Here is a 12,602-nt window from a genome sequence, read left to right as displayed (position 1 = left end):
AGAGAGATGTAAAATTGAAAGGAAGGAAGAAGCTCTCATCAAACTGCCTCCTGTCATGCACCAAAGTAATTTTTTTCACTCTTTGTAAAATCGCCTATTCTCATCTTGAATAAACACGACAGTATCTTGCACTTAGAACAGAACCAGTGAAAGCGATGCACATTGGAGGCTAAAAGGCTGACTTCTGCACACTTGGTGGGGAGCTTTGGATAAGCCAAAAGTCAAGAGCAACCCCAAAGAGAGGAGAAATAGGGGAGATCCAGTACGTGCATAGAATGCCTTTGATTTTTTTACCCAGGATCTCATAACTATTTTTTATCTGGCTAGCCCAGCTGCTGCAGGATGAACGCTTCCAGCATTAGTAAACCACAGGCCAATCCAGTGGAGGTGCCAGGTAACTGGGAAGATTCATAAACTAAAAGAGCCCTTCTTGCTTAATGCTCGGGTTAGAAAACACCGTGGTGCACTGCAGATCAACCCCACAAATACACTGTGAATGCGGTTTCACAGTAAGTTCAGGCAGTCTTTAAACACCAGGAACATTCAGGTGGCCAATAAATATGGAGGGCTAGTTGATGCACAGTCTAATTAATTGTATTCATTAAGGCCATATTCATCATAGAAATCTGAAACAGCTGAGCAGATGGACATACTCATTACTTTATGCAAAGGAGGGTAATTATTTATATTGCCATAGCACCTCTGTCCTTGGACCAACTCCCTCATGTTATACATTTTACATACACAGAAGAAAAGTAAGATAGTCCTTGCACTAACAAGATTACAGCCCCTGTCTAACATAAAACAGAAGGTAAGGATTGTGTACAGCTTGGGAGAGGACAAGGAAAAGCTATTAATCACCACGAGGGGCAGCAACCACAGCATGCAGAGCTCTGAGTGATGGAGAACTCCTAGAGGTTGCTGAAGGGCAGCAAGGCAGGGTTATAACAGTGTGTCAGGCACTGCCCTGCAGCTCCTGTGAAGGAACGCATTTGCTTGGGCAGTTAACAAGGAGCAATGGAGACGAGCTCCGCAGCAGTCAGAGCAGAGGTCACCCTCAGCAGAATGTCACAGCTGGGATTTCAGCACGGAGGGAAAGGAGGAGTGAAGGTATGAGAAAGCCCCAGTGTAAAGACAGTAGGTAATGTTTGCACCAGCGGCTGAAGCAAAAGCTGAAGATGAAAAAAAGTTTTGCTGTGCTTGTAGAAGCTCTGCAGCACTGGAAGTGGAGTAGTGACAATGTACTCTGATGGACACCTCAGAGAAATCAAAGAAACAATGGAAGAAATTCAGGGGAGCCCAGCTATTTCTCTTTGTTCTGTCAGACTCATAAGGCAAGGCTGGAGTTGTGCAGGCTTAGAGGAGACCAAAAGCTTTGCAAACCTCTGTACAGTTTTCTGGATGGAATTTTAATAAAACCCACTTTCTCCACCTCCTCCATGTAGGACTAATCTCAACACTGCCTGCAAAAGCACTGGAGGCTCTGAAAACTTTCCATTGTGCTAAGATTTGTGCTGTCTTCATCTAAGCTGTTGGCTTCGTACTTCAGCCTAAATCACAGCATGCAAAGCCTTTGAAGTTAAGGCACCCGGAGCCCAAACTGTGCCAGAAAGACAAAATTTCCAAGAAATAAGTTAATAAAGCAGGCCTTCTTTTATTCTGCTTTCAGGCTTCATTTAAACTTTATCATTTGCTGCGAGTAGAATAAAACCTTTCCTGCCTTTTTCTCAGCTAGTTGTGAAAATCACTGTCGACCGGAGCTCTGCAAGCTTCAAAAGAAGGCAGCCCTGCAGCCCCAGCACACTGCTCAGCCCTGGTGGGAATTGTAGGTATCTTCCCAGTAGAGCCATGCGGTGATTGCAGGGTGAGTTTTTGGGAAGAAGCACATTAGTTTCCCTTGAGAAGCAGCAGTTGGTGGGCAGGAGACTGGTTTGTGCCTCGCTTTGCCTTGCAACCCTCTTTTGCCTCCCTTCTGTGGCTTTCCACTTCTCCCGCTGCAGAGATGTGAGTTATAGGCAACATGTAGTAGCTACAAGATTGCACACACAGAGCGTGCCCTCATTAAATACTAAAGGCACAACTCTCTTCTGCCTGAAGTAATATTTTCACTGCTGTTACTCAAAGATGTCTCTCCATCCATAAGAAAAGTTAGTGCTAGAGATGCTCATAATAACTAATAACAATAATATTTTATTCATGGCCTGTTAGCATTCCATAATGACATTTCAGTAATTATTTTAATTGGTTTGATGAAAACAAAGAAAAAACCCCTGATGTTTGTTGGTGTTTGGTTTAAATGAGTTGCTCACAGATGGCTTACTACATTTAATGAATGGAGAAGCTTATTAGATATTTTGGGTTGTAGCATTTTTCACCACATCTCCGCATCTAGAAGATACCTTTTCTTTATCCCAAACCTATGATGATTCTAAGAAATGCCCGATAAATACAATCCCCTGGCAGCCAGGCAGACCTCCCAGTCTCCTTAACACCAGCTGTAATCACCTCTGTTTTATGCACAGTCATGCACAGCTGCTGAGCAAAGATGGGGACAGTTAACATGCAAGAACCTCTTCAGAAGGCTGGGGAGTTCTTTCTCCAAACATGTTACTGGGCAAATGCACCCAAAATGGTGGCTATGTGTAAAACGATAATTTGCTGTCTCCCTCCAGCATGGGTCAAAAACTTTAAAGAGGTCCTATTATGCCCCTAGAAGTGTTTCTATTATTAATTTTCTTCCTTTAACACATTCTTCTTAAAGTAACACACTAGATATAGCTGCAGGGGAAGTGCAACCAATGAGGTGATACTTGTTTTAATTTGATCTGACCTCGTGCTGTACAGCTATGTAAGCTTTGAAATCCATCGACTGGAGAAAGCCAGCTATAACAGGGTCTTGCTGCTCTTAGCCAGAATACTTCCTAATTAGCCTTTCCATTTATGAGCAGGCAATTAGGAGCTGGAAGAAGCCAAAGGTGTAGTGATGGAGAATGAGGAGGTACAGGAGCACTGTGTAGCAGATTTGAGTTCATTGTAGAGCACTGGTACATTGGAAAGAGACCTCATTGCACCAAGAGCTGTTGCCAACCATGCCAACCTACTCTGGAGATCTCAAAAAGACATGGTATGTTCTGTGGAGTCCAGTCATGGCTTGCCACACAAGGAACACAGAACAAGGGGAGGAAAAAGAAAGGATCAGACTCCTCACTTCAGCTTGTGAAGCCCATGCAAGGGGGGTGAGGAGCTCTGCATCCAAAAAGGCAGCAGCTGCTCATCAATCCCTCTCCATCCCACACCTGCTCCAGAGCTCAGTCTAACAGAGAGGACCTCTGTAGCTCAGAGAGACTTTCTGCAAGCATTAGCCTGTGGGGCTTGCACCCTGGGAAGAGAATTAGGTATTGCATGTAATTTGAGAGGAAATCTCAGGCTATCAGGAGGACAGCACTGAATAGGGAGGAAAATGAATAAGATCCTGCTGGTTGTTGTTCTGTAGGAGCTGAGACCCATCTCTCCAGTGCATTGTTTATTTCCCTGACTTCACAATTTGGCAATTGCCCAAAGGCTAATTAGGCACCTCCATTTTCACTTTTGTGAGTAGCATCACAGTGAGGGTTCAGGAAGAAGCAAAATCAATAATTCCTTGACAGACAGAGAAAACATTTGCTCTGAATTAAGTGCCTGAAGACAACTGGAAGCAAACTCCATGGCTGAGCTCATAAGTGAACCCAGTAGAATAAAAGCTGCCCTTCCCTTCTCTGCAAGTGAGTACAGATCCACTTTATATCTGAAAACTGGTTAGAGGTGGAAAATTTCCAATCCCACATTTCAAGTTAAGAGGGACTTAAAGGAAAAAATAAGCAAAATTGGCATTTAGGCTATTGCTTGAATTTCAGTCAGCCCCGAATGGTACTCTCTGTGGTAGCAACTTTGTTCACGAGGCTTCCTCCTACGCACATCTACAAGGGCAAGGCAGGGATGGCTAGGGACACAGAGGATGCATGAGATGAGGAGGAGCTGAGGCCCAGCAATGATAAACAATTCAAGAAGTTTGAAGGAAGAGCATCTCTAGGAGGAAAGGCACAGGGAAAGGATGCGTGGGGAAATTCCTGCTTTTGTAAAAAATCTGAACAAAATCTCTATACATTTGTATTTTTTACATGCAAGTATTCAAGTGTGGAGCTGCACTATGGAGCCCACAGATGACGTCTGCTGCTCCATGAATTTCAGACACATATCTTGGTTAGATCTCAACAGTTATCCCTACTCTACAAGCAGTCCACATTTTCAATGAGGTTTTATCTGTTCTCCTGTTACTTTACATTTTGTTTCTGTTATTTTCCTCTCCTTATTTCTAGTCTCACTTGATCCTGTGCTCGGTAGGAGTGATTCAGCCATCCACCTCTATGATGATCAAGATGGCTCACAATTGGGCAAAATGAGTGAGGAATCAGTCCCAGTAAGACGCAAATACAGTGTAAAACACCACAATGTCACCATTGTCTTACCAGGTCCTTGGAATTCTTTAAAATCTTTTTTGCTTTCCATATTGCAGCGCTGAGCCCCACCTACGAGAGCAAGAACAAAACACACACACACACAAAAACAGATGAGCATCATAGTAAATGACAATTTTTTTCTTCCCTATTTTTTTTACCTTTTTTCTTTTTTCTTTTTCTTTTCTTTTTTTTTTTTTTAATATCAGTCATTGTGCAAAATGATGTGTGAGTCTACAAACTCATCATCAGCTACTTTTTATTGGAGTAACAATCAATTATTTGATCACCCCATATTAAGCTCCAGTGACTAGAGTTCGTTTATTTTGCTCCGGGGCATCATTTATTTCCTGAGAGAAAGTCCAAATCAGTTGAAGAGCTGAGATTCATATCCTGACAGCTGCATGTGAGCTGCAGAACACTGACTGCTCCACAAATTCTGCAGAGAAACAAACCATTCATTAGATGGTCAGGGGATAGATGTGCAATGCCAGTCTGACATACTGTGCTACGTATGGAGGCAGCATTTGATGCTGTATGTCTAGGGGCTATACTTGCCAGCAGGGGAATAGCTGGCATGTGGGAATATGCAAAGAAGAGAATAATAACTCAAAGGTAAATCTTCTGTTTGGATTCTAGGAAGGAAAGAAAAATCACACTGGCATGTAACAAGTACATTAGTACCTTGCTTCTGATCAACATGGCTAGTAAAAACAAATTGTTCTAACAGCGCCCAGCCTAACGTGTGTAGAAAAGGAAGAAAATATCCCTCAAGTGACAGCACCTTCCTGAACAGTCCTTATGCCAGCCTGGAATATTAAAGCAGCATATATTTGCATTTCAAGCAACTGTTATCAACATTTTTTGCTGGGGATAAAATTTAGCAACTCATCATAACTGATTGAGGCAGTCGTCAAAGCAAATTAATTGAGAGATTCTAGGCTCAAAAATTTATAGTTAATATAAGGAGATAAGGAAGAATAAGAACAAGTAACAAGGCACTTGATCCAGATACGTTTCAAACAATAAATAAGAGATGCTAGGAAGGAGCCAAGATAATGTTTCCTGGTCTCTTCCCACTGGGCAACCTCTAAACCAAACATGTATCTTGTATTCGCATACTGTGTATGTTTCCAAATGCTATTATTTCTCCAATAAAATAACTTTAGGTTTAGATGAGGAAAGTGGCTTTAAATTGGGTACGATGCAAGAAGAATTTCCAAGGAGGTAAGATCTGTTAGTCTCTTTCTGCTGGACAGAAGAGGAGAACCCTTTCTTGCTCTCAGCAGCAGTGCATGAGAAGTACACGATTCAGACAGCTACAACAATATTTCACAAAGGAAGTATAAAAAAAAAAAAAAAAAAAAAGGAAGAAAAGGCTGAATTGACAGTGCATCCAGCTAAGTAATGGCTCTGAAATGCTGAGGATGAGATATCCTCCCACTTCAGAAGTTACATCAGTCAGGACTACAGGGTGGCATGTGCAGAGCTGCCATCTGAAGCACCTGTACAGGAGAAAACAGGCCTCATGGGGATCCTGCAGCCCTTGGTTAACACCAGCACTTCATTGAGGGCCATACATCCCACACAGACCCTCTTGCTGCAGCCCAGCAAGCAGCCCTCCTTCTTTTACATGAGAGCACTACCAGACATGGGGCTCCCAGGGCTCTGGCAGCTGGTGGACAAGGCTGTGAGGAGCCCAGACCAGTCTGGTCATGGACAAGATGTCCATACCATGGATGGAACTGGAATGGGGTGGGAGGTCATTAGGATTTAATTCATGAACTTCCTTCAATGCCCTCCTCGGAGCCCATGCATCCCAAGCTATACATTTTGTAAGCATCTCTATTTCTCATCATGAACATACAAAATAACTTTAAATGTCTCTCATTCATCATTCTTGTTAGACAGCTCTTTTCCAAGGGAGTGGACATCTACAAAATGCTCTGATAGTTCTCCTTCTAGCTCATTTCCATTTTTTTTTTAAACCAGGAGTAGGCACATTAAGGTACCAAAGCAATGCTGAGCTAGTTAAGCAGCACCAGCAAAAATAGGATTTGTTCTTCAGCTATGATTTTTCATCCTGTAGATGATCACAGAATGGCTTAGGTTGAAGGAGACCTTAAAGCCCATCCATTTCCAGCCTCCTGCCATGGACAGGGCCACCCATCAGATCGGGCTGCCCAAGGCCCCATCCAACCCAGTCTTGAACACCTCGAGGCATGGGGCACCCACAGCTTCTCTGGGCAGCCTTTACCAATGCCTCACTACCCCTTGACTAAACAAATGACTTCCTAATATCTAACCTAAAACTCTCTTCTCTTAAATCCATTCCCCCTTGTTGTGTAAAAAGACCACATAAAAAGATGCTTCCCCTCCTGCTTATAAGTTCCCTTCAAGTACTGGAAGGCCTACAATGAGGTCTCCCTGGAACCATCTCTTTTCCAGACTGAATGAGCCCAACTACCTCAGACTTTCTTAATAGGAGAGGTTCTCTTATCCTCTGATAATCTTCATGACCCTCCTCTGTTACAATAGCTTTGCATCCTTCCTGTGCTGGGGGCACTGGGCCTGGATGCAGTACTTCAGGTGGAGACCCACAAGGGCAAAGTAAAGTCTTTAGGGAAATCATAATGATCACACAGGACAGCCAAACCATACATTATGTGCTCTGGACCCAAAATAGGGACCTTCCCTGCAAGCCTGAAAACCCAGCTCTCAAATATGCCAGGCTTGTCTTGGTCCTTTGATAAAATAAAATGGCATTAGCATAAATACATATATCTTTGCTCATACAAGATGACTCTCAGTAAAATCCTGATAGTGGCAATTAAGCTGAAGTCCGCAGCCACAGGACCTCTAATAACCTGGAGCAGAAAAGTGATGAGGAGCAGAAAAGGTCATCCAAAAGGCAGAATGAAGAGTAGATGCTCCTTCCAACACTGATTGTTTAAGAGACTGGTGGCAGTAGGGTGCCAGTTCTGAAGTCAAGCCATTATTTTGGCCCAGTAAAATCAATTAAAGTATTCCCATTTAGCTGAACAGGCCAACTGGCTTAAGACAACTGAGACTGAGTCTAAGATGAATCTCCTGCAAACCTGCCGTCTCACAAGAGCTGGAAAAGGAGCTCAGCAGCCACTGCCTGAACACCTTGAGTTATTTCTGTCCTTTTCTTGTGGTCATTTATTGTGCACCCTTGTCATGAGCCTCAGTGCAGAAAGTCCTCCACCAAATTAGCCAACAAATTTCTTCTGCTAAAGCAATATCCAGTCATTCTCAGCCAGGTAGCTTGGATAACCATAGCCACTGGCTGTACTGAGGCCAATATTAGACTGCCCTGCGCTGATGTATGTTGAGCCACAAAGCATATTAATTTTGGGTAGCTTGTCAGAGATAGGGAAAGTATTTAACATAGAGCATATTGCATACACTTGGTGTGCAGCACTTCAATTGTGCAGATAGGGTCTCTGAATCTGTGGCTCTTCTTTGGTACACATGATCTCACTACAGCAGTCTCACAGAGAATGAGCAAAAATGATTGACTGAACAAGTAGCTCTATATTGATATATGCCACTTTAAAGACTATTAAAAATAGAACATATTACGGGTTTGTAAGGGCAAATCACTCTACTTTTATATATCAGTCCCTTTGCCAGTATAAACATAATAATAATTCTGGGAAAATGTGCATCCAAAAGTCTAAATGAATAAACGAAGTACCTGAAAATCGATATGGTCGAACAAAACAGTCATTAGTATTTAAGTCTTGTTCAAACACTTGGCAGGGGACCAAGCCAACATTTGCAGGCTCATATAACTGAAGTGATCAATCAAATTACAAACCACAGGAGCAAATGTGAGGTAAACTGCATTTTATGCATCTGTGTCTCTAACTGTATATTAATTTTTTTCACTCATAATTCATCTTCACTCAGTATGACTTGTCACAGAGCTACTGTGGGCAATTTATCAACTACTTGAGCATGAATTTGGGGGCACTGCTCTTCTCCTCCCATCTCCCTGTGCTGTCTGTGACACAAGAGGTGCTAAAATGGAAGGTGAGGTCTGAGTAAAGTAATCTTGATGGAGAAGCAGGTTGGTTTCTACTTCTCTTTATTTCTTTACGTTGGAAAGGAAGTCCACATGAAAATCTGTGTCTGGGGCTTGTGCTGCAGTGAAAATGCAGCCACTACTCCCACAGCTGTCCTCTGGGTAACCTGCAACACTGGGAAGCCTGACCTCCCACCTTCACCTTCAGCACTCCTAATTAAAATAAAACAGCAAACAATGAGGCCCCACAGTCACTAACAGGGCCTCTGTTGCTGTTGCAAGTGACGAAGAAAAAATGCATGCAGTTACCAGGGCTGAAAGGGCCAGAGGCTAACAAAGGTGAGGAAAGACCTGGCCATCACTAAGGGACCACCTGCAGTAGGGTAGCTCTGGTGTGCTCAGGAAAGGTGGAAGGATCTATAAATACTTCCACAAGTTCAGATGCAGAATTTCTGAAGGAAGAAACCTGATGAAGTCTGGGCAATGTCCTAGTGGAGTTAGGTAAGTGTGGGCCCTCTTTTCTCCTGCACCCATCTTCTTCCATCCCTGATCTGGTTGCACACCTAATACCTCTACTCTGACATAACATGAAGCATAGTCACATGAGGAATACACTTCCTGTTAAATAAAAGAAACTGTCATTCTTGGAAGGCAGGTATATCTGCAGCTCTTAATACTGGGTGAGCTAAATCCAATCTGGAGATGAACTGAAGCCCAAAAAAGTGCTCAGTGATTTCACCAGGTACTGGATGAGGCTCTGTGTAAAACATTTTGTGCCAACCTTTAGAAATCAAGCAGGACTTTACCAAGATGCAAGGAAAATATTTCCAAAAAGTAGATGCCGCAATGAATCACTTGTTTTTTTACATTGCCATAGAGTTACTTTTAATTACTTATGTGTAAGGTTTCTGTCTGGCCACTGAAAACAACAGCCGTCACCCCCAAAACCAAGTGCACCTGTTTAGACACCTATACACATCAATATACTCTGACAGGCAATAGGTCACCATGGTGTAACAACTACATCCTCAAAGTCCTGCTAACTGCCTGTTTTCAGCCTGTGGCCAAAGGCCATGCAAGTTAGCTTAACCCTCTCCCATGGCAGATCAAGCCAAGTCAAATAACTCCCATCTGCATGGGAAGCTTGGCCCCATGTACGCTGTCACAGAGAAGAAGGACAACGTGTAGTGCCATGGTAATGTGGGGCTATAGGTGAATTGCTGTTGAGCTTTGTATTGGGGGCTATTTGACTGCTTAACAATAAAGTCTGGAAATTATATATCTGTATATTCTTTCACTCTGGCCCAGGCTGGCACAAGGGAGCGCCTGGCTCTGTTGCTCCCACTGTCCAGCAACCACTTTGCTGATACATCATACAGAATGTTATGTAACTCCTGCTCAAACAGATGTTTTCTGAAAGCTTCCACATTCTAAATGCTGTTGTTTTCCTCAGAAAACTCACATGGCCTGGAAATCTCTGCATGCTTGGTTGCAACCTGAGGGGCCATGCACAGCCTGCAGCTTTGAAAGAAGTCAAAAAGCGACTCACCTTGGGAGGAGGGTAGAGATGACAAAGGGGTTGTCCTGGATCCTGTTTGCACAGCTTCAAGGAATGGCAGACCACATCGGCATTCATTTCCCTGTCTATGCTGAAGGAAATGGAGTTAAAACAGAGACCAGCACATTCTTCTGAGTGTTTGGAAGCAGGAGCAATTTCCATGGGAAGCTAAATCTCCCCCAGCACTACCAGATAACCTCAGCATGCTTTGGCATGGCCCATATACACTGCTCAGCGTGCTGTCAGACCCTAATGACTTTCTGTCATAGCATCCTACTCAGCATGTAGAATTGGATACCAGGATGATGAAAAAGCACTGCACTTGATGTACAGCACCTGGATCAAATGCGTTATGCTGCGTTTTTTAATCAATCACGAGCCTGACAAAAACTTAAAGGTTAAAGTTAATACATATGCAATTTGGCACACAGACATCTTCAGTCATTAACTCAGGAAAATAACCAGAAAGCCTTCAAAGATCCTTAACATTTAATCACCAAGCACAAGTGCTAGGGCTGTTTCCTTCTTTTTTTTTGGGGGGGGGGATGTGCTTCTGGGCTGATCAAAAACGAAATTAAAATGTTGGATTATAGCACTTCTTAGTCCTGCAAGCACTTTGCAGTCCCTTGGCTGGTTTGAAAACATAAAAATAAAAACCTGAGGGAGGAAAAAGGTGTAGCAACAGCTCTGTTAATTAAACTAAGAACTTTCAAAGGAAAAAAAAATGGCCTACATGTTATTTCTTTAATCACCAACATTACCTAGCAGCCTTCCCCAACAGCGCATATCAAGGTCAAGGCTGGGAGCGTGTAGGGGCTTTACAATTAGAAAGCTTGATTAAAGGTAAAAGGGAACACCAGAGACAAGTATTAACATAGTGGGACTGTGTCAGAGCTTCGTGCACATGAGTTATTCAAATTCCTTTCTCCACCAGAAGAGCTGCATTTCACAAGGTAATTACATCAGGTGGGCCTGATCTGAGAGGCAAATGCTGCATGGAAGTGGTTACGGTCACAGGCTGTATTTATTCACTCAGGGAGAACTGTGCCAAATGCCAAGCTGGGATCACTCTCTGGCATCCTTGCTTTAGTAACCCTGTGAGTTTTAGAATGAGAACCCTGAACTTCAGTCCGATAGTACATCCATACTTCTGAAGCATGAACTTAAAGCAAAGCTTGAGAAAATACAGGAGTACTTACAGTTCAGCTATGTGTGGTCCGTACACTTCAGCAAGGACGTAGCAGAAACCTTGCAGTTTTTCTAGAAAACATACATTTTTTATGTGACTCAGATCAATGAAACTGGTTTTATGACAGTCAGAACACAGCAGGAGCAACTTTAGGTGAATGCTGATTGATCTGAGAGAAATGCGCGAGAGTCTGAGATTTCATCATAGCATCAGAGAATGGGAAAATCTGAATTTCTTAACCTAGGCTGGGACATGAAATTCTCCTCTGGCTTTAGGCAAGCAGTTGGAAAAGACTGAGAAGACTGAGAGGATAATTGGCATTTGCTAGATGTTCTGAGTATTGTATTATGTGAAAGCATGTGCATGCTGCAGCATGTTCTGAGCTGCTCAAATGGCAGCAGGCTTGTGAGAGGAAAGAAATGAAATAGATGGAGTGTAGCAAGTGATATAGGACTTCATGCTTCTGCTGGGCCTGCCTCGGTGGCTCTGCGGGTTTGTGCAAGGGAAGAGCTGCACTCACCCTGCAGAGGAGGTGCAGTTCTGGGCCTTGGAAGGTGCCAAGAGGCAGGATTGCACCCATGCAAACAGGCAGCTGCCAAATTCCCTGGGAGAATTCCTAGGAATTTGCTTTTTCTCACACCTCTGTGGCCAGGCTGTGCTCACCCTAGAGAAACAGGGAATGGCTTAAAGGAATCATGATATCCCCACCACACTCCTACTCTGTGTTGCAGGCAGCTCCTGTAGCTGCAGTAGATGGTTTTTCTCATGCCAGCTATTTTACTTCAGTCAAGCTATTAGCTTCATCTCTTTGCCTCCTCTGCCACATAATTCCCCTCTATCAACTTTTGAGGAGTAATGTGTGAGTTAAAAATCTGTCTTCCGGAATTAGATTGGATTCTTGTTCACCTAGACGGAAAGCATCGCAGACACCACTAGTGCTGCCTTCAGTCTGCTGTCTGATTGATTGCAGCAATCTTGGAGCAGGCCTTGAAGGAAGCTCCTGGCTCCCTGTTGCAGCCCACAGAAGGTGGCTGCTTCACCAGCTCATCCCCAGCAGGGACTTCTGCATGCTGGTTAGCTGGTGTGTGGAGTAAGTTGGGCTTCCAGCAGCCTGATATAGGGATAACAGTGGGTGGTGAGCATGGCAAATATATAATATACTGGGCAAGTAGAGCCATCTTGGAAGATGCCAGTGCCAAAACAGACCAAAACCATAGACAGTGTTTGTAGGACATGCCAAATGTTTTGGCACCCACAAACCTCTTGCCTGCTGAACAAACCCAAGAAGAAGACAGTGCAGAGGGAAAGCTT

At 43.5% G+C, this 12,602-nt stretch overlaps 1 protein-coding gene across 5 annotated transcripts in view; it reads right to left on the bottom strand.

Moving 5' to 3' along the window:
* AOAH (acyloxyacyl hydrolase) overlaps positions 1-12,602 on the bottom strand; it is a 61,294-nt gene that overhangs the window by 35,272 nt on the left and 13,420 nt on the right. For all 5 annotated transcript variants that reach the window (XM_015854235.2, XM_015854234.2, XM_015854232.2 and 2 more), the window contains 3 exons: positions 11,302-11,362; positions 10,094-10,193; positions 4,506-4,565 (listed from right to left, as the gene is read on the bottom strand). In XM_015854235.2, coding sequence (XP_015709721.1) covers positions 4,506-4,565; positions 10,094-10,193; positions 11,302-11,362 — 221 coding nt within the window. The remainder of the gene's footprint in view (positions 1-4,505; positions 4,566-10,093; positions 10,194-11,301; positions 11,363-12,602) is intronic.

Source organism: Coturnix japonica, chromosome 2 (assembly GCF_001577835.2).
Source record: "Coturnix japonica isolate 7356 chromosome 2, Coturnix japonica 2.1, whole genome shotgun sequence".
In the NCBI taxonomy this organism is placed as follows: domain Eukaryota; kingdom Metazoa; phylum Chordata; class Aves; order Galliformes; family Phasianidae; genus Coturnix; species Coturnix japonica.
The sequence above is the reverse complement of the archived record's forward strand: the minus strand, read 5'-3'. Positions and strand labels throughout refer to the sequence as shown.